The sequence below is a fragment of the Triplophysa dalaica genome, chromosome 10 (genome assembly GCF_015846415.1).
Source record: "Triplophysa dalaica isolate WHDGS20190420 chromosome 10, ASM1584641v1, whole genome shotgun sequence".
Taxonomy (NCBI): domain Eukaryota; kingdom Metazoa; phylum Chordata; class Actinopteri; order Cypriniformes; family Nemacheilidae; genus Triplophysa; species Triplophysa dalaica.
The window spans coordinates 22,366,322-22,388,707 of NC_079551.1; the positions used below are offsets into that span (position 1 = coordinate 22,366,322).

General features: G+C 36.6%; 1 protein-coding gene across 5 annotated transcripts in view; it reads right to left on the reverse strand.

Annotated features, from left to right (window-relative positions):
• Positions 1–1,646: 1,646 nt before the first annotated feature.
• LOC130430200 (lisH domain-containing protein ARMC9) overlaps positions 1,647–22,386 on the reverse strand; it is a 36,704-nt gene continuing 15,964 nt past the window's right edge. For 3 of the 5 annotated variants that reach the window (XM_056759219.1, XM_056759218.1, XM_056759215.1), the window contains 16 exons: positions 21,412–21,446; positions 20,316–20,427; positions 18,247–18,339; positions 17,809–17,899; positions 17,507–17,630; positions 16,867–17,006; positions 16,626–16,702; positions 14,409–14,483; positions 13,486–13,576; positions 13,185–13,252; positions 12,886–12,984; positions 12,542–12,648; positions 10,401–10,537; positions 7,789–7,897; positions 5,778–5,959; positions 1,647–2,273 (listed from right to left, as the gene is read on the reverse strand). In XM_056759219.1, coding sequence (XP_056615197.1) covers positions 2,251–2,273; positions 5,778–5,959; positions 7,789–7,897; positions 10,401–10,537; positions 12,542–12,648; positions 12,886–12,984; positions 13,185–13,252; positions 13,486–13,576; positions 14,409–14,483; positions 16,626–16,702; positions 16,867–17,006; positions 17,507–17,630; positions 17,809–17,899; positions 18,247–18,339; positions 20,316–20,427; positions 21,412–21,446 — 1,563 coding nt within the window. In that variant the 3' untranslated portion in view covers positions 1,647–2,250. Of the gene's footprint in view, positions 2,274–5,777; positions 5,960–7,788; positions 7,898–10,400; positions 10,538–12,541; positions 12,649–12,885; positions 12,986–13,184; positions 13,253–13,485; positions 13,577–14,408; positions 14,484–16,625; positions 16,703–16,866; positions 17,007–17,506; positions 17,631–17,808; positions 17,900–18,246; positions 18,340–20,315; positions 20,428–21,411; positions 21,447–22,386 lie in introns of all 5 variants that reach the window. The other 2 variants (XM_056759217.1, XM_056759216.1) reach the window with 2 other exon arrangements.

Below are 22,386 nucleotides of genomic sequence, written 5' to 3' on the forward strand. Positions count from 1 at the left end.
CAATGGTTTCCTATGGATATCCTCATTCCCAAGAGGTAACAGATCAGATTGGAAGACTTTATCTGCAGGGCACACTCGTGTACATATGCTGCCAAGAGCTGTATAGTGCCAAGAGCATTATGGTCCAAATGTGTTCTCCTTTCAGGCCAAAAGTGGGGGGACAGGAAAAATCCCCCTTGAAACACAGGATGCACATGGACAGACCATGACAGCTAGAATACGGCAGGATATGGAGAGAGAACGAAAGGAAAAAAGGATTGTGGGACACAGCTGAAGTTAGATTAAATCATTCCTGTTTTGCATGAGTTTTTTTTTACTGCTTCCATAGCGAACCATCCAGGATGCTACAGATTCGGTGCCAACGTCAGAATTTGCCATGTGTCCATTGTTGGATAGTACCACAAAAAAGAATCCCAAAAATATTTTTGTTATTTTTACAAAATATGTGGTCTTTCTAATACAAATACATTACCAAGATACTAATGCTAAGCATCTTGCTGTAGATGCCAAGGAGAATGATATTTAGCTTGTTGCTATGGAAACTCTGTCTGATCGCATTGGAAATCTATTATTATTGGAAATAACTATTTTACGAAGTGGCTATAAATTCGCACAAAGTAAATTGTGTAAAAAATATGATTATAAGAAAAAGCTATGAGAACTGAGTTGAAATGCTCCTACTGCATCATTTTTAGACAATACTTTTAGAGAACAGGATAAGAGACGTAAACAGGGTGCCTGTTCCTTTTAGCATAAAATAAAATACAACTCTAAACACCAAACTAACCAGTTTTATTAGTAGAAATGACATTCAAGTCTTCTAGAGATTGTTGCTCAACATTTATTCAACATTAATCCCATCGCTTTATTGTGGTATATTCCCTACTTCTAGAAAAACTCATGCTTCCCCACACTTAGATATCTGAGACATTAGGTTACACAATACGTGTATAATCAAACTACAAAAGAGCGGAAGAATACTAAAGAGCCCAAAATAGACAGGTATAAAGTTCACTTGAGATTTCAACAGCGTTCAGCTGGGGTATTTTGTGTGTATGCAGTTGCTTGCATTTACAAATGTGCAGATGTTCAAGCCGGCGGGGGAAGGACGTGACACACAGCAGGACACAAGTTCTCATCTGCCATAGCGTGACAGTTTAGATCAAAATATAACGAAAAAATCTTCAAAACTTACTGTTTTATAAGAGTATGTACAAATAGGGCAGAGCAAAGTTTCAAAGTTTCACAAGTATCTAAATGTATTTGGTAATAATCAAATTCAGGGCAAACAAGTCTTTAAAAGTATAAACAATATATAACATTTTTGACCGGTTTCACATACCAGGTTTAAGATTAGGCCCAGACTAATGTTTGAGCTGTCTTAACTGAAATAATTTCTATAATAATATCTTATTATATGTAAATGCTGGTAATATCTATAAGATATATTTAATATCTATAAGAGCATAATATTTGTATATTAAATAAAATTGTTTTATATTAATTTATATTATATGTTTTATATTATTAACTTAGATTTAAGAGAAATCTTTTTTGATGAATTACATTGAAACAACACATTTTTATTTGCCCTTCATTTTAGGCTAGTTACATAATCTTTGTAAATAAAAACAGCAACATTTTTATATTAAATTTATTATTTGTATTTCATATACAAAAATATTCACAATTCGTAAGTAGCAAAGCCTTTTTAAACAAAACCAAGTCAAATAAAATAAAATAAACTACAGAGAATGTCCCAAGTATGAACCCCGTGTTAGTAACACTAACTAGATTTCTCAGTCACATCATGCAAAGCTAATTTAAGATTTTGAATGTATCACTTTGATATAAAGGGGTTAAACATCAACTGAAACCACAAAAAAGCTACAACGAAAACGGTTATCTACAATACAAAACACTGAATTCTAATGGATTACACAATCAAATCTATGGAGCGCAGCCTTGATTTTTTGCACGTTATAAATCTTCCTCATCTAGGTGAGGGTTCAAGATTAACAAAGAAGGTGCGGAGCGGCAGGCGTTCGGACGCTTTTGAGGTAATGAAAGTACTTGTGATTATTGCTGAAGCGTGTTGTGTTACAGAAGCGGGGGCTGAAAGGCCGTTAGAAGCGACAATCCTGAGCTTTGTTCCACCAGGCACACGGCCCCGATGAGATCTCTGGATGCTGTTACAGGAAGTTTGATGCTCCTCTGCTGATAGACCTCACTTGCTGAAATATCCAGTCTTCACTTCCTGTTCGACTGACTGCCTGCAAAGTGCATAAAAAACATTATTATTAACAGTTTGGGTCACTTATTTTAATAATAGTTGACCTATTTATTTTTAATAAAGGCTAAAGACAAACGTTTAATATAAACTCTTATTATAGGAGATGGTGGTCCAGTGGGTTAAACCACTGAACTGGTAAATCCAAGGTTGCTGGTTCGATCCCAGCAGCCACCACCAGTGTGTCCTTGAGCAAGACACTTTACTCCATGTTGCTCCAGGGGGATTGTCCCTGTAATAAGTGCACTGTAAGTCGCTTTGGATAAAAGCGTCTGCCAAATGAGTAAATGTATTATACATATTTTATACATACAAGTGAAAGATTTAAATAAATATATTTAAGAAGGATGTTTTTTAGTACCCTTTTCTACAAAAAAAAAGGAATGACTCCTTTTAAATTGTACTGTTATAATCCAAATTTAATTTCGACAGCCCTAATGTTGGGATGAAATATGATCCATATACAGTATGTTCTTAAGATGTTTAGGGAAATTCACTCTCCAGCATCAATCTAATATTGTGAATTATGTTGTTAAAACTCTATTAGTTCAGTTTATTTTGAAGAACTGATCAGATTGTGGTCAGAACAGACATAATAAGTGCACTTATTCACAAAATGATGTTCAGTAAGATAAAAGGATGACTCATTCTGAAGAGGAAACAGAAACATCATAATGCTTGATGTCATGTTTGCATTACAGTGGATAATTGACTTTACAGTAATGCATCAACAGGAAGCAGTGGCAAATAAAACACAGACATTGATTTAATATCATATTGTATCTGAGAGAAGCAGGTTAGAAAGACAGATCTACATAACATGTTTTATGATATAAGATAAAGTTTGGTATGCAATAAAGTACTTACTTTGAACACTGTAAAAAAATCAGGCCTCACCTTAAACTTTCGTATTGACTGGTAACATCTACATTTTCCTTTTGGTTCAGTTGAAGTTTTGTAAATTTAAGGAACAGTCTGTTGCCACAAGTGATCATTTGCAAGTGTGCCAAACGAAGAATTTGTAACCAGTGGCTACAAAAATTGTAGGCCTGAATTTGTTTTTACAGTGAAACAAAGACCTACAGTGATAGTGCTCAGAACACAAAAGCAAATGTACCTAAAACCCAGTAATGCAAGTATTAAACATGTAATTCAGTCCACAATAGTAAATATGGACAATGTCCGGTCATAATCAACAGGATATGATCCCATTTCATAAGAACAGAGTAGTGAAGAGTCAGATTATTCCATTCCATTCCATTCTCTACCGCTTATCCGAACTACCTCGGGTCACGGGGAGCCTGCGCCTATCTCAGGAGTCATCGGGCATCAAGGCAGGATACACCCTGGATGGAGTGCCAACCCATCGCAGGGCGAGTCAGATTATTGATAATAAATAATCAAGTAAAATGTTAAGAAAAAAAAAAATGGAGTTGAAATTATTTTAGAGAGTTTGGAGTGACACAAGAGACCTAAACAATGTAACATTGCCTGGGTCAATACAGCACATGGGCAATAAAGCACTTTACTTCACCAAATTACCAAATTATTTCAAACATGTCAAGTAACCATCCCATACATAAATCATACTTGCGTTGTATAAGCTAAATAACAGCTTTCCAAATAACTTAAACCTTGAATTGTTTAATCAATAAGGTATTACATCGCAAATATAGTCAAGGCTGAAATAAGTGGTTAGGCACAATGCTAAGAAGTAAAAATATTCAGACACAAACTAATTATTCCTTATTTAGAACAGTGATTCTGGTCAAAGTACGCATGCAGGTTAAAAAGGCTATTGACAAATCAGGATCTGGTAGCTAAACTGTCCATATTATGAATGGCTAGTGTCCTTCATTTTATGTAAAGACATTTGCTACTCTGCAGGACATACAGACTTGTGAAGATACCAGCCTTGGCTGTTCTGCAGCTGTTGTTCCTATTGTTTGACAGATGTTCAAATAAAAACATAAGGGTCAATAACCAGACATTTTTTTAAGTTGTCATAAATCAAAACAAAATGACACATAAATTATGTTTATTAAGAATTATGGCTACGGGTAAAAGATCTTTTACAGGTTTGTGCTCTGCTGTGGACAGTGGATCATAGGGTTAATCAGAGCTTAACCGGCTACCGGCTTCTGTAACTCAAGCCGTTCCCTCCGAAATCCAACACTATGGGAACAACAACAAGATTACCATAAAACCTCTTGTTCTTGTTCAAATCTGTTTTTAGGTACGAGCACAAGCAGTTTCATGACGAACAGAAAGATTTACAAACAATGCTGGAAAAACAAACTAAAGACTAGCTCAGGCAAACTTAAACATTAAGTAAACATCACAAACACGCAGTTCTAGGAAAAACAATGGCGAGCAGAGAAAGGAAATGTGCTCTTGACTGCAATACCAATGTAATAAATAAATATACTTTATTCCGTCTCACCAAATTTTGTGAATGTCTTATAAAGAGCATAATTGTTAAATATTGTTATGAATTGCCATGAGAGACTTATATTGAGCTTTTATCAAGATTATTATCACTGAATAGTGATGCAAATAACTATTTGTTAAGGTTAATGTTTTGTTTGAAACTCTGCCTTTAAAACGTGTGTTTGGTGTGTAATGTTCAACAGAGGCAGAGCTGTAGCTGAGCACCAGCGACAGGTTTGTCTCCTTCAAATAAACAATTTGTTGTATTTGTCCTGTTGTTAGGCATCAGGGTCATCTCTCTTTGTCCTGGATCGGGCTTCTTATTGTAACAAATCTAAATATTTGACTTGCAAATATAAAGTGACTCACAAGAAATGCATATGAAAGAAAAACTTCAGCAGCCGTGAAGCATCATAAGGGGGAGTTTCTTAAAAGTAAACTGTGTGTGTATGTTTACAGTTTTCTATACATCCTCAAAACTCAAACTGATTATTAAACAATCTAAATGATGTATATTTAATGGTGATGAAGGTGTGATGGAAGGTTTAGGGGATAGAATATATACAGTTTGTACAGTACAGTCTACAAACCTGTACATTGTTCACATTTGCTTTGAGAGGTGAATGTCAGTCATCCGTTGTTTTGTTTAAAAAAAAAAGAAATCTTATCCTTAAGTGTATTAATCTTAAATGTTTGATTTAATGTTGTATTCATTGTGTTAATATCATTCCTTTTTGGTATTTTTTTATAGTTGTTTAATCTTGTCAATGCTGTATTGTAAAAAGTGGCTTATATGTATTTCTTTGTCTTTTTAATTTCTTTGTCATTCTTTTCATTTGTATTTCTTTTCTTTCTAAAGAACATCCTTACCCCTTAATGTGAACGTGCTAAACAGATGGGTAGGGGAAAGTGTAGTGGTAAGGGGTAGAAATGGGATGGGTCTTAGTGTTGAATCACAAAGATAAAATAAACATGGGTGTGATCGGTGTCCAATTTCATAGATGGGGAAAAACACACATAAAAGTGTGTTTTGGTGTATGTTTGAAATGATACTTACTCTGTTGATTAAGCCGCCCACCGGAGCCCCCGGCCGATCCGGGCCTGCTGTTGCTCTGCTGGGGCTCGCTGTTGGAGAACTGAGGGGCCAATGTTGGGAGACGGGACCGGCCACCACTGCCTGCGTCACTGTCAGGAGTGCGAGGAATCTTTGGCTGGCACGTAAACCCGATGCGCTGCCTACTAGAAAGCAGAAAATGTACATATAAAACGTGTTATCTTTCACTCGCAGATTCATTTGGATACGAAATTTGGATTTCTCATTTGTCTTTGATTGTTCTCTGCTACCATTATAAAAAAATATATTGCACTATCATAACGCTGCAGCAGACTATTGGCACTGCTTGACATGTCAACTATCCAAATATATACAGGTATATGAGAATCATAATGATCCATAGCCACCAAATTAGCCATGCTTGTTAAACAGTGGTGGACACAAATACATTTCCCTGTAGTGCTCAGAACACTTGGATGATTTTAGTTGTGTAGTGGAAAGCCTACTCCTCCGTTTTAAACCAATGAGGGAAGGATGATGTGCTTTGAAGTAAATGCTCATTTGACTCTTTACAAGTTTATGCAACTTGAGTGAAATGACTATGCTTACATCAGATCCTTTGTTTAATTATATATTAAACTTATTTTACGTATATATAATATTATACGTTCAATAATATTTAAAGGGGTCATATGGCGGGAATACGTGTTTTTCTGATTCTTTGGTGTGTTGTACGTTGCCCGTGCATGTGTTGACTCAGCTTGTGGCATGAGTTGACTAAGACCGCTCAAATGTGAGTAAGGAAGTAAAAAACACATTTGCCTTGTTTCACAGACAAGGCATAAAAATTGGCATCAAACACACAGAATGCACCCCTTACGAAAAATGTAAAAAAAAAAATATGGTAAATTTTCATATGGGTTCTGTGTGTTTCCTGGAATTCAAGTTCATGACGTTTGTCCACAAAAATCTGCCATTTGAGTATAACGAACATTTGAATCCTGCAGAGCAAGTCGGACAGCTTTCCTGTTTATAGTTACCTGCCTCAATAATAATGTTAATAAATCTGGTTTAAATGTTGTACTGTAAAGCGTTTTGTTTTTCTTGTTTTACTGCAGGTAAAACAAAACAAAAACATTGTTAATCTAGTAAAACAATGGTTATCACAAAATAAACATGGTTTAGATTTTTTTTTGGTAAAAAACCAAAGTAAAATATGGTTACTGTAATAAAACCATGGTTTTGCCCCACGCAATCAATGCACCAAAAAACATTTTCACTACACTTGTTCTGGCAGTTTTTGGAATATAATGACGACATTTAGCATTCACGGTTAAATATGCTTGTATTCACACACATGTATAAAGCACATTTTAGCCCTTAGAAATGAGACACAATGAGCATTTACATTTATGGATTTGGCAGACAATTTTATCCAAAGCAACTTACATAACAATCAATGTTCACATTTTATCAGAATGTGTGTTGGTTGGGAATCAAATCCATCACCTTTGAACTGCTAATGCAATTCTCTCCCAAATGATCTACAGTAACAGATGAAGATGTCAAAATTTGCTTGATTAGATGGCAGTATAATACAGCAGAACGTGGTCCACACGTGTTCAAACGTTCATGGCATTCATAGGGCTCCAGGAATAAGGCTGGACAGGGAGTTTGGGAGGGAAGGGACCTGAATCAGCCCTTTGTTTAGCAGCTGCTTGAAACTCATGTCAGCAGCAATGCTGACTCAAGGTTCGATGCCTCGTTCCCACCCCCAAATTCCTTTGGTCTCTTTCCAGCTCACTGCCCTCCAGAGCAAAGTTACAGCCTGTGTACGCCTCGATAACACCGGATCCCTTGAACCTTTACATTTTAGATGTGCCATGCCACAGCGAGCAAGGAATGTCACACTGGGTTCCTTAAAACTTCTGCTAGCACAGTGACACAGTGGTGAAAGATCCAAAGATGGGCAACACTGAAATGAAACCCAAAAGCTAATGCACAGCTAACCCACCTGTAGGAGTGGCCATTGGCATCATCCTGGTCTGGCAGAGGGATGCATCTTTCTGGGGATCCTGCAAGCCCCGACTCCACCGATGAGCGCCAACATTCTGAATCTGTGGCTGGATGGAGAAAAAGGGAACAGATGTCAAACACGCATCTTGCACACGACTGACATCATTAACAAACATACGCCGCTGGAGCTGCTTGCTTTCGCAGGGACATGCTACACCCTTCTAGGACAGGGGTGCCACATGGTTGCCAATCGCGTAGACCAGCGGTTCTCAACCCTGGTCCTCGTGCCCCTTCCGCTCTGCATGTTTTTTGTATCTCTCTTGTTTAACACTCCTGATTTAAATCTCTAGCCAATTAGAAGAGAGCTCAATGAATGAACCGCGTTCCGATTGACGTGTTCCCTGAACTGTGCTCATTGCTCTCTAATCCCTGCACACAGGAAATCGGCTGAAGTTAATTTAAGAACACGAATTTGGGCAACACTACTGCCTGCAGCGTCTTCACACAGACAAAACCTACAACAGAAGATTGAAGGGTTATTTAACCGTAATCTTGACATTTGCGCAACATTATGCCCATTTCGAACTGGAATTATGGCAGAATATCTAGTGATGTTTACTTCGCAGGGCTCTTGCGGGCCTATTGAACAAACCTCCGAAGCGGTAGGAGAAGCATACAAAATATGCAGAGCGGGGGGGCGCGAGGACCAGGATTGAGAACCGCTGGCGTAGACAATGACAAAAAAAGGAGCTTGACGAAAAGTCACTGCAGGGAAAAACATATTTAGAAAATAATGAAAAAGGATAAAAACATTATATAAATGCAATATAGACCGAATTGCAAAAAGCCACCAACACTCGTGGAGTTTTTGAGCACCTGTATTTAATACTGTAAATATAAAAAAATGATATGGTTTTGTTGTTCTTGTAAAACTTGTCTGGTGTGTACTTTATTTTAAGCTACTTTCTGTTACTTTTTTGGTCAAAGGGCCGTCAACAACCCGGAAAGATCTGCTATCTCAAATATACTAATGGGAAAGCAAAAATATTCATTTCATAATGCATTTAGTTGTTGCATGTAACAGATCACTGCAATACTCGGATTTAAATTGTATAACAGAACTATTGTTCAGCAAGCTTGTCAATAAACATCTTGTTAGATTTGGTGAGTTTTTCCTCAGTTGAATTGAACCTCAGATTTACCTCACCTTTAAATAAAAACAAAAGTTTTCACACTAAAGTTTTGCCTTGTGTGCTCAAACAGTAATAAAAAGGTACATTTTTTCAAAGATATTTTGAAGAATGTAGGACAGCAAATTGTCATTTTCCTACTATGGTAGTGAATGGGGTCCAAGAACTGTTTAATAAAAAGTTTAATAAACCAAAACTGTACACATTTTAAATACTTAAAATGTATTTTACAATTATCAATATCAGAAATGTATAGAAATTTCTGTAGCACAGGGAAGGTTGGATGAAGCGATGATGGGTGACTTCGTCTGGAACTTGGACTGTATTAATCATAAAAGACAAAAACTATCAAATGTACAATTCTGAAGTTTTGGATGACTCATTTTTAGTGACTGCTGTTCTGCTTACGAGTAATAATTCCCTAATCTATTAATGTGTGAAAATATTTTTTTGTGTTCAGCAAGTTACTTAAAAATTAAAGCAAAACTACTTTTCTTAAGTTAGTTTCATTGTGAAATAGATATTAATAAGATGCTTCATTGCCATTATGGAGATGAATGCAACGCTCAATATGGCTGCTCGAAAAAGGTGATTTTAGTGCTGTTTAACCTTAGCAAACCAAAGTTATGGTAAAGTTTGTGTTTAATTATTGATCAGAAACATGTTATTTAATTCAGCTTTTTGCCAATTATTTAAGAAACATCAGCCTGTTGTCTTGCTATGATATAAATATCTTCGCGACGGCTTTGCATGGTAGCAGAGTTGCACGACTTTCGTAAATAGACTTTGCCCGTAAAGAGTGATGGCTTATTAGCATTTTTATTCATTTATATGTTTATTTAGTGTTAATATGAAACAATGGCAATCACAAAAATCTGGATTTTATACTCCATTCAGACATCACAAAACATACTACAAAAACATCATATAGAAAACTATAAAAGAATACATAAAAAGTGCCTACTACAATTTCAACGGTTTCAAAACTTCAAATCATCCAAAAACAGAAACATTTTTGGTAACAGTTTGTTCTTATCAGTCTTTTGGGTAGAGCATGCAAAGGGCATGCAAAAAACCTCAGACTAACACCCGCCTGCAGGCAATGGAAGGAAAATCAAAGTGGTTTCATCAACTCATGCATCTAAAACAGAATTCAAAGGGCCCAGAAGACACAAACCAGACCAAAAGCAACGGAAATTAAATAATTTCAAAAAATGAAGAACATGCATTAAAGCTGAACTGTGTTATCATCCTCCAAAAGGTTAAAAAAACAGGGCAGACACAGGGCAATAAAAGGTTGAAATGAAATTACGAAAAGGTCACGTGACCTGCTTTTTCAAATAAAAAAAGTCAATTAATAGAAGTATCTTGTTGTGACAGAAGGATAGAAATATGTTGTGTAAATTAGCGCTTTATGTACCCATTGTTTGCCGTAAGGATTCAGCAGTGCTGGGTCGGCTGCCGGTCCGAGTAGGTGGGCGAGAACTAAAGCGAGAGTGGGCGGCGCTGTCTTCACTTCTTCGGGTGCTGAGAGGGTAGACCACATCCCCACCAGCTCTGCATATACAAACACACATTCATAACCTTTACAATATTCCTAAAATATAAGTGGATACAATTTAATTTAAATGGATTACAAATGTAAATGCATGAAAGGTATTAATCCAATATTAGTGTTTATTAAAGGAATTGTTGTGTAATTTAATTTGTATATTGTACAATGTATATTACAGTCTCATAAAAGTACCAGAAAGAAAGAAAAACTATACAGAATGTATTCGGACTTTGAATATACAGTATCTCACAGAAGTGAGTACCCCCCTCACATTTTTGTAAATATTTTATTATATCTTTTCATTTGACAACACTAAAGAAATGACAATTTATCGGCGTGAGTAAACCGATAACACCGTGTCTACATCGGCGCGACGCAACACGACAAAAGACATTAGAAACGCATTTGAACCATCATAATTTTAAATTTTGTTTACACTGGATGTGTGGCCTGTCGCATCCAGTTCAGACACGGTGTTAGTGAAATTGTTACAACTTTACATTTTAGCAAAGTGTCTTTTCTACAGTGTTGTCACATGTAAAGATAAAAAATATTTAGTAAAATGTGAGGGGCATACTCACAGGGGTGTGTGATACTGTACATGATCTACATTAGATTCATTGGCCAACAGAGAGAAAACACAAGATGAATTCGAAATCAAGTAGAAATAGATCTATATTATCCTACTAAAACAAGAGCTTGGAAAAAATACTTTAATCTTGCACAATCCAAGTCCCAATCTTTCTTAACATTTCAACCATGTCACATACGTCACCGCCAAGGTCAAAACAAAGACAGTCGCTCAACAAACACAAGCAATTGTCCCAGACAGTTCTCATCAATGATCCAGAAACAATAAGGATATCCTAAAAAAAGGCTAGAGTTGTACAAATCCTGCTTGCACATTAACACATTATTTGACTTGAGGGCAGAACTATTTACTTCTTCGCTCTGTTGATGACAAGGCAGCCAAAGACTTAAGACATGTTTCCTGTGGATGTCACGAAGAGCCAATGTTTCGAACTTGCATAATCCAACAATAAAAGTTCTTTAAACGTCTTAAAACAATCATTTTGGTTAATGTATCAATAAGGAAGTAGACAGGTCAAGAAAAAGCAAAATTCAATAAGCCAGTGTAACGTGACATTGCAAGTCTGTAAAGTTTTTTGTTAGTTCCTAAATTTACATTTCTGATAAGGAATTTACAATGGAAGTCACATAGGGCAATGCGTTACACTTCGAACACCATTAAAAAACAACATGTCATCATGGCATTGATGGCAAAAACTTTTGTGCGTTTACAAGAGAATGACTCATTTGATTTTGTTAAGCAGTGTTTCTCAATCCTGGAAAATCCCCAAGACTGTACAATTTGAAGTCAACCATATCTCACACATCAGACACATCTGAACTGGGTGTGTCCGAAACTTGAAAACAGTTATGAATATACTCCCGGAACAGGATTGGGGAACTCTAATGTAAAGAATACTAATGCAATTTTGTTCGATTAGGCCAGAGGAGGCAATTACATGAAATGCTGATATAGAGCCCTATAGATAAATCAGAAACAACAGGGTGTCTTCAAAACCCTCCGTTTTTTAAAAGAAATGTGGTACTGCTTTCTTCCGCCTTCAATGCCAGCTCAGCATAACAGTTTAACAAACCTCCGTTACTAATTCCAAATCGTCACATCTTTAAAATATGCACTGGGCTGCTTCAGTGAAGGTATTAGTGATAAACAATGAGGTGGGACATGCGTGTGAATAAAAGAGTGAGACTGTAAAAGGCAACTCACAGAGAATGTGTTCTTCCCATTGCATTGCGGGAATTTCAACATATGTACGTTTACAGTAGAAGATTGATAGCAATTTCTGTAATGTAAAGTGCGCCTTGAAACCCTGGTGTACTGCACCGTAAAAGACCCAGAAGAGCTACTTAACTACTCCTTTAATACACCGAATACTTTTCTCAAGTTGTGAATATTCTTCATTAAATAAGATTCTTACATTGTGTTTTTGTGGGAACTGGGTGTAACCGGCCTCTGCAGGGGCTCATCAATACTTTGAGATGTAGGACATGATCTTCTTTTCGTCTTTACCATGTTGGTCATTATCTACAAATTGAGAGAGAAGTCCTTTTTGAAGATATAGCTTAACTTCTCTAAGTAATATCCAAACCCAAGGCTGAGGCCAGACAAGTTTACTAATAGATTAGTCATTTATCAGACACATTTTATCAAGCATTTTGAGTTCTGACCTCTTAAACATTTGGTGGTAAACATAAACACAAATTAATATATATCTAGGTTGGGTTTCTATTGTCATATCATAAATATCAACTGCTGGTTTACCCCTAAATACTCTGTTGTTAGTAAAGTCTCCCCAGTGAGCTCTTTGGGCTGAGGCTGCAGGACTTCTTCTTTATCGAGGTCTGCCTCCATAACGTCTTCCTGTTAACCAGAGCACACTTACATTCAACCACAACTATTTCAAAATAAACAGAGAACATTTGAAATGAGAATTCCTTCATCTGAGGAATTCACGTTACGCAAGTAAGCCAAACACTTTCATTTTTTACTTTCCTCAAAAAATTGTAAACGAAAATTTGAGAAATCCTTCGGGATACAATCATCTCAAAAGATTGTGTTACCTCATCATCATCATCATCATCATCGTCCTCTTCATCGTCCGACTCATGTTCATGCTGAGGGACGTCCTCTATGAAGGGCCAAAGCATACATACAGAGAGTACATTAAATAATTTAATGCGACTGTAAAACACTATAGAAATTGGTTTGCTAATCTCAACAGTTTTAAAGATTGTTAGAATAATGTTAATGAGTAGTGTTGTTATGGTTTCAGGTTTCAAATAATATCATTTAGTAATGCATTAAAGTTTTAACGAATAATTTATGCTTTGGTAATGTATTAACCCTGGATTAATATCATACCTGAGTTAAGCTGTTTAATGATGAACTCGATCTGTCTATTGAGTTCTGGGTTTTCATCTTTCGTGTAACAACGTAAGATTTCCTCCATACTCTGAAAACAGCAACACAATACTTTGTTATCTTACAGTATCCGTTTTCTGTTATAACAGTTACTGTGAGGGATTTAGTACAAAGGATGTCCAAAGAATAGTTTAGCCATAAAAGAAAAGTGATCGTTCACACACCCCCAAGTTGACCCAAATCTTCCTTTCTATTGTGATAGGAAACATCAAATTAGAACAAACACTCTTTTTGGTTGAATGTCCCCTACAATGTGAAGCTCTACGATGGACTCAAATAGGCTACACACATGGCAAGCATTGATGTGAAAATCACAAAGAGTTAGTGTAATAGCATTTAAGGTTGATTTGTGAGCTAGAAAAGTTTTCCTGAAGTTTGCATTTTTCATTTTGGACTGTAACGGCTCCAGTTTTTATTAAAAAATGAAATTAAAGAGAATTTAAGAGAACAGCAACATCCACACCACAATTATAACCATACAGTTAGAGAGGAACAATATAGTTGCTATCCCTTTCAGAACAATTTTTCCAGCGTTAAACAAAAACACTTACAGGAAAATAAAATGCCTTCAAATGTATAGGACTTGCACATTTGAAATGCAAAACTACAGGTTTAGAATTAGGCTATAGTTCTGGGTATGAACGGGTTAAATGAAAAAGAAAATGAAAGTCTGATATTCTTAAAAATTTTGCCCATGTTCTATTTAAACCTGAAGTCATATAGGTTTGGGAGAACTGTTTCTTAGCATATCAGCTCAGGTACAGTAAATATCCTTGGTAAACCTAAATAGTCTGAGACCTGGTGTTCTGACAATAGTATTAAAGCTGTGCAGAGCTGAGATAAAACTGTGATTTAATACACACCATCTTCCTCGCCTCCTCTCGTATCTCTGGCATGGACAGGATGCTGTACAAAGCTCCGTTCACATAGTACCTGATCTGTGGTCACACATACAGAATGTACATGAACATGAATACAATATCAAGAATGACTTTATCTTTATATAAATGCGGAAATGCCTAAAAATTAAATATATTGTGACGACATATGAAGATCTTTAAAACAAATAACGTTGGAGTAGTATAACGGGGTAAAATGACACGGCTAAAACAAATATTTTTGACTGTTTTAGATGTAATGCAATGTGTCTACACGATTTAAGGTTAGAAAACGCTGTATTTCTCCTCTTTGCCCCTCCTCTTTTGCGCACATTTTTAACAAAGTTCATAGCTCCGAAAAGCGAGGTGTGCTATGATTGGCCAGTTAACCAGTGCGCAGTGATTGGTCGAATACTGCAAGCGTGTGAAGAAAATGTAACGTCTCTTACCATATTTGGAACTTCAGGCTCCAAAGCAATTGTACTGACAGGTACGCCCACATTACTTACATTTGGGCAGTCTTAGTAAAAATCATACCACCAACTGACGTGAATATGTGTGGGTTCGGTTACACGAGGAGTTTCAGGCAGGTCTGGGTGAGCATTCGCTTTCAGATAGAATGTATCGTTTTTTCCAACATTTTAAGTTTTGCAATTTTACTTGTCTCATACATGCATGGGCAACTTATAACACACCGAAGCCACAGAATAACACGTATTTGTGCCTTATGACCCCTTTAATAGTATAGATTTAACAAGGTTGAACTGATTATTTTAACATAAAAATAATAATAAAAAAAAAAAAATAATAACAGTAGGTGTGTACATGTTTGACAAGGGCTAGTGTTGAATGAGGTTTTCTCAGTTTAATTACATTTTAGGAGTTACAAATTCAGTGCTTGAAGTGGGAAAAAAAAGTTTCCGGTACTCTCTTGTGCACGTTGCCATATGCAAATTATTACCACATTTGAAATTTCTAGAACGAAAAAAATGTATTTGGACATTGCTGGTACAACATATTTATTTACTAAAGGAACCATTTGTCAAATAACTGATTTAATAATATTAAACACAAATTTGACAAAAAATTTGTCATTACATTACCTGTGATATTGGTTCTGCAGTCTATTGAATTCTTCAGTTTATTAAATCTGTCATATACACACTAAAATCTTATGCCTTGTATGCTATGTTTTTAGGCATGTCAAGTCAAACACACATTACATTATGTGACAAACCATCCACGTTTACAAACAGTATAATACACAAAAGTAGAGTTGTTTGCATCTCATAAATTTTACCATTTATCATTTTTTATTGCCGTTGGCTTTGTTATGTTTGTCTTTTCACATCTCACGTCACAGTCATAAGCACCTGGCTTTAGTTTTTTGGCTGAAATGCTGCTTGTCCGTTGTAATTTGATTGGCTGAAATTCCAGAAACCGTATTGGATTGGTCAGTCTTTTGAAATTGGGTAGTTCCGTGCCAAAGACAGTAGATGTAAATCTTTAGCAAAAAAAGCATAACGGCTAATGTTAACTCTGTGGCTCCAGCGAAACGCAGGAAAGGACACCAGAGGCTAGCTTTTTAAGGGAAGTCAATGGGAATTGTTAGTCTTTACGCTTTCTCCAACTGGAACTAATCCCAATGGAAGCATCTTGGGTATGCCTAATCTGTCTCCCTGAGGCCGTTGATCGATCTGAGTGTTCATAGGTCTCATGTCGAACATCGTGTGCAAATCCAGACCATTATTTCTGGAAAGTCGCATAAGTGATCCCTCCCCGTAGCGAGATGTCATCACTATTAATCAACCATTCAATAACTCTTTGACTCGGATTGGTAAAGCACCGGCAACATGTGAGAAATGAAGGTATGCAGGAAAAAGTGAAGGTACGCTAAAGATTAAAATAGAGAAGTTTATCGGCCCACTTCAAGTGTACAAATTTACAAAGCTTTGAGGCCATTGAGCAAATTAAATATAAGGGCAAACACTTCATTCCGGAATTTAAAAAATTGGTAAAAGGGGAGTGAAATATTCAAGAGTAAACTTGCAAGTCAAACAATTTAAACCAAAGTTGACAAAAGGCTCATTTTAGTGACGTGTCTGATTTAAAAGCTGACGCTGCCCCAAGCTATTCACTGGTCAATGACTCAAACTCATACAACACATCCTGTTTCCAACTATTAAGCAACTGGTGCCTCACCTCATGGTTTTCGTGTCCCAGGAGCTCCGTCAGAACTTTCAGGACCTGCTCAGCCTCTTGTGCACACTTCTTCTTTCCTGTAATGTAAGCGGCGCAATAAATGAAAGTCGCAATGCTTACATGCTTTCATTGATCAAATCAAATAGGCAACCCATAAGAAGTGGGTAAAATTAAAAAATAGTGCATACTGTTAGTTCATTTATTTATTAATAATAAAACAGCATTTTGTAGGGCAGTTTACCTTGAGTGCGCAGACAGAGGTTCATGAGCAGAGAGATGGCGTATTCCAGTGTGTAGTCAGACAGACAGTCTGAATCGTGAAGCTCTTTGACCAACCAGCCAATCAGACCGTCTCGTATCATAGCCGACTGCTGTACTCGTCTAGACACATCAGAAAACATTGAGTCTCCATTTCTTGCAATTTCTACTATTCTATTGCATTTATATTTTCTGTTCATTGTTTTGACATGTCAATATTTGAAGGATTACACTTTTTCCAGTAACTCTATATTTTGTAATATTTGTTCATGCAAAAAGTTTTCTGTCAACATTTGTATGTCTTACAGTTGTCTGCAAATGTTGTGGTGCTGTTTTAAATTCACTTATTTTGTAAAATAAAGAACATTGTTGTGGAATTTTCACAATTGTTCACAAACTTTTACCTCATCAAGTTAATTTTGCTATTTTATCTTAGATCTAAACAAAATTATGCAATTATAATCTAAACACAATATTAAACCTGGTCCTAACTAGACACAATGCGATAAAAGTGTCTGTCTATTGTATAAATGTAAAAGCAATTAAATAAAAAATGAATTCATAATTTTTTCTCAGTACCGACATCCTTATAACCATGTGCACAACAGAACGAAACTGAGTACCTGAGGCTGAGCTTTTGCAGTGCCGCGAGCACATTTTCTCGAGTTACTGACTCTTTCTCTTCCGTCCTCAGAGAGTCTACCAGAAACCTCAGTAGCGAAGGTATCTGAGAAAGGTACATGCGGCCTGGGCGTGCATTGTGTAATAATGAATGAGATGACAAAACACATTTTAAAACCCAAGACAGATTTCATTAATTAAAAGGAACTTTCTGTCAATGTGAATAATTAAACAACAAAAAGGAAATTCCTTTCGACACACTGTCCTAAAAGGTGTTTTTAGACATGGCTAATTTTTTACTCACCATCACACAAAGATGCAAAGGCGTTGATAAGTCGTGCCATATACTGTCTGACAATCTCATTCTTGGATTTTATGAGATGAAGAACAGTTTTCTGAAAAAAGTAAAGAAAATGATTTTGGTGCATATGGTGTATTGGTGTATATGAATTTTACATTTTCTTTTTCAGAAACTTTATGTCATTTTTGAAATACTGTCAAAAAACTTAAAATTACAATTTTTTTGTTCCAGTTTTTGTTACGTAATTCCTTTTTACAATGTGTGTCGCATTGTGACGTGCTCAGTGTAGAAACAGTGTTACATTCCTGAGAAAAGCACCTCTTAATTAGCTCTGAGGCAACAGATGAATACAGATAACATCATGGGCTAAGGTAGACTCAAGACTGATAAATAAAAGCATAACTTTATCAACATTGATATGAATTGGGGATTGTAATGCACCTGTTTGGTACTATACCACTCCAGAAGATCACTGCTGATGAAAGCCTGCAGAACTGTGTCTCTCTGCTCACCATGAAGAGATCGAGTCAACCTCTATACATCCAAAAACACATAAAAGAAAACTCAGTATATCATATTCAAGAAACTATTTAAGCAACTTACTTAAAGTTAATATTTCAAGTTGAAGACCCCAGAGAGTAAAGGATAGAAAAATAGAATAAGAATTATACGCTAAATAGACTTCTGGGGACGTTTTTTGAGAGAGTTTTCTTTTCCGCATCTGAAAACCGCCAAAACTGGAAGTGACGTAACGAGAGGGAGTGTGGTCCATGTAGACAATAGGAAAGCAATGGATCGCGATGACAATGAGAGTTCGGAGAGTATTATAAATGTTAATTCATATGATGGACCACTGACATACAATTATGAGCCGGCAATGTGGACAAGAGAGCAGGGACAAAACGAGTAAAACATGTGGACACGATTTTCTGACCGGAAGGAGTTTGTGCAACCTCTACAAATACAATCATTTACCATGACGATGAAAAATTTAAATACATAACCAGTTAAATCAGACTCACTCACGACTGTTCCTACTGAATACATAGATACTCTGCAGTGATCAAAGGCAAAGCGCCGCACTCTTCCCCCTCCCGTGATGTCAAATGACGCGATCCATCCATCCATCCATCCATTTTCTACCGCTTATCCGAACTACCTCGGGTCACGGGGAGCCTGCGCCTATCTCAGGAGTCATCGGGCATCAAGGCAGGATACACCCTGGATGGAGTGCCAACCCATCGCAGGGCACACACACTCACTCATTCATTCACTCACACACACACTCACACTCACACCCTACGGACAATTTTTCCAGAGATGCCAATCAACCTACCATGCATGTCTTTGGACCAGGGGAGGAAACCGGAGTACCCGGAGGAAACCCCCGAGGCACAGGGAGAACATGCAAACTCCACACACACAAGTCGGAAGCGGGAATCGAACCCCCAACCCTGGAGGTGTGAGGCGAATGTGCTAACCACTAAGCCACCGTGCCCCCCCAAATGACGCGATAATGAAAAAAAAAAAAACTATTTTTGACGACTGTCAAAGAAACGGTCACTTCTACCAAATTTGCGCCCTTGAATTTTGAAAAACATTTTAAATCCGGCACTAAACTTTACATATGGTATTTTTTATACAAGGTAATATATTCATTTTATTAAAAAATCTACTTGCAATATGCACTTTAAAGAGACCCTATAAATAAAAATGATATTTTACTCATGCTATTCAAAACCTGTAAATGATTCTTCTGTGGAACACAAAATTATTTTGAGAAATTTTAGTGAGAAATTTCTTGGTGGTTTGGTGCCCATATAATGGAAGTCAATGGGGTCCAGTGTTGTAAGCAGGACAATGATCCAAAACACACCAGCAATTCCACCTCTGAATGGCTAAAAAATCGAAATTAAGGTTTTGCAGTGGCCTGGTCAAAGTCCGTACTTAAATCCATTGAAAAGCTGTGGCTTGACCGGCTGTTCATGTTTGAAGACCCTCCAATGTGGCTTAATTAAAACAATTCTGCAAAGAAGAGTGGGCCCAAATTCCTCCACTGCGATGTGAAATACTCAATGCGAGCTATCGCAAACGCTTGATTGCAGTTGTTGCCGCTGTTGTGGTTAATAGGTTTAGGGGGCAATTACTTTTTCACATAGGTTCAAAAATGTTTGGATTGTTTTTTACCTTTATAAATAAAACCATCATTTAACTTGTTTGATGATCTGGATCATTTAGGAATGATTTTTCACATCACTGTAAGACTGATTTGAGAATTTTGAGAAATCTCTCACATCCAAGGTTTGATGGGATTCAGCGTTTACAACATTCTTGCCCTTGCAAACACCACTACCGACTATAATAATGATAACATCGTAATGTGGTAATGCTAATTCAGTTTAATAAGGGATCATACCATCTCATAAGAAATGATGCCAGCTAATAAATAAGCAGTAACGCTTCAAGATCTCTGGCTTGTTCACTTTTGACATAATTCTGTTTTGAGTTACCCAACGCAAAGCTTGAAGCAGCAAAGCCTTCAGTCTGTCTGATCCATTTAATAAGTCCTTCTTCAACTTCTCATAGTCCAGAGAAGGAAGCAACGGCACATCTTTGGACCTCCTGAGAACACAAAGTAAGGAAAAAGTAATTAAAGTAAATATACTCAGTGGTCGACTTAAGTATGTAATTATTTAAGATGGTCATAATAATGGTAATAAGGCACTTCAAACATTAGTAATTAAACATATGAGACCACAATATAAATGCAACGTGCTTAGATCATTGTTTTCCTCCAATCGAAAATACTTTTAAAAAAGTGCCTCGCATTTAGGTTATTAATATTTAAAATGTTTGTTGAGTAAAGAGAATACAATGCATATCCAAAGAATCAGTTCTTTATTAACTGTTGCACTGCAAACAAGTGAAGGCCACATGTTTATGGCAGAGACACTACAAAATATGTGCAGCACTTCTATCACAAAAGGGAGTCGAGCAGATGATGTATTTTTGATCGCATAACCTGTAAGGGAGTTAGCATTTTAGGACTTGCGGTTACATATCTCCACAAAGTCTATGAGTTAATATAACTAAATATTTGCACGTTGTATTCTATGACGTAAAACACAAAGCCTTATTATGTCTGAAAAACAGTGGTTGCTAACACGTTGCTTAAAGTGAATAATTATTTTGGCGGGGAAGTAAGACGTCATCACGCATATAAAGCTCACAAAAAATACAACATGGGCACAAATCTCTTAAAACGTAGATATGGATTTATGCACGGAGTAATTATATAGGAAACACATTTTTAATAGTTTAAAAGAGCTGTGGGAGGCTTGATGGTGGTTTCGGCTTCAAAAGTAATAAATATTTTATCTAATTTGTAAAGATTATCTTGAAAGACAAAACCTGTAAACATCATAAACCTATAACAGTGTTTGTTTTTTACGATCTTTCAAAAGTCAATGGGAAAAATGCATATGCTTTCGGTCGAGGGAACAAGCGCGGCGCTAAATTATCTCTTTTTACCTCATCTGAGAAACGATCTGACTATACAAGTAGCACAACAAATTCCATATGTATTTTATACTTCAGCAAACTTACTGAGGTGCAACCGATGCCCGCAGCAATGAGGATGCCTAAATGAAAAACAAACACACATTACCAAATTAAAGTAATAACCACAGAAAGAATTTCAATACCAGATGGAGCTGTAAATTGATATGTTGGTGGATTATTATTAATATTGAAATGCAGGTGTTAATCATATTAGTCAGAAAACTCTATGGGACAAGGTCAATATGAGTATTTGAGTTGTTGCAGCAATGCACTAGCTAGTATGCGTTCTAAAACAGTTGTGACTGCATGCAGACTGCTTGAAGACGTGTTTGTTACCCTCCAAAAAAGATGTGAAAAAAAAGCGGGGGTGGGAGTTTATAAGAGAAATTCCCCTCTGTCATTATAGCACTGCACCTGTGGGATCTGGTTTCTTGAAGTACTAATGAACACAGAAAATCTTGGCCTCTCAAGGATGCAATTAGAAGCCTTTCCAGGGTGGTATGCTGAAACCTAACAAGGCCCGTGTGTGCACAGGTTCAGGTGAATGATTTTGTATGATTTGAAGCATAAGTAATGTTGGCATAGCGTGTTTGTTTTTGTTCTGTAAAGATGTGGGTTCGAGGACATCTTGTCAATTTATACAGAAGGATCCTTTTCTGATGAACTCTATATGTCACTGGTAACTGGTTTGTAAGGAAAATTCCAACTACTCATGTTACATACATGGAACATTCTTAGATATGCTTAATCTTAAAAGTTTGCTTAAATGATTTCCATCCGGCTGCATATATAGCTTTCGCAATAGTAGTCCTACAGGTTTGCAGATACTTAGTACATCCTGGTAGTTTAGGGTTTCAGGGTGGGGGTTATGTCAAGACTGTATAAACACTAAAACATTGTGTTAACATTGATCTATTTGGTCAATTCTTTGCACAGAGCATATTGCGTTACAACTTATTTATCTGTAAACTACATTTTCGCATGTAAACCAAGGCTTATAATAAATGGTACAGATGGTAA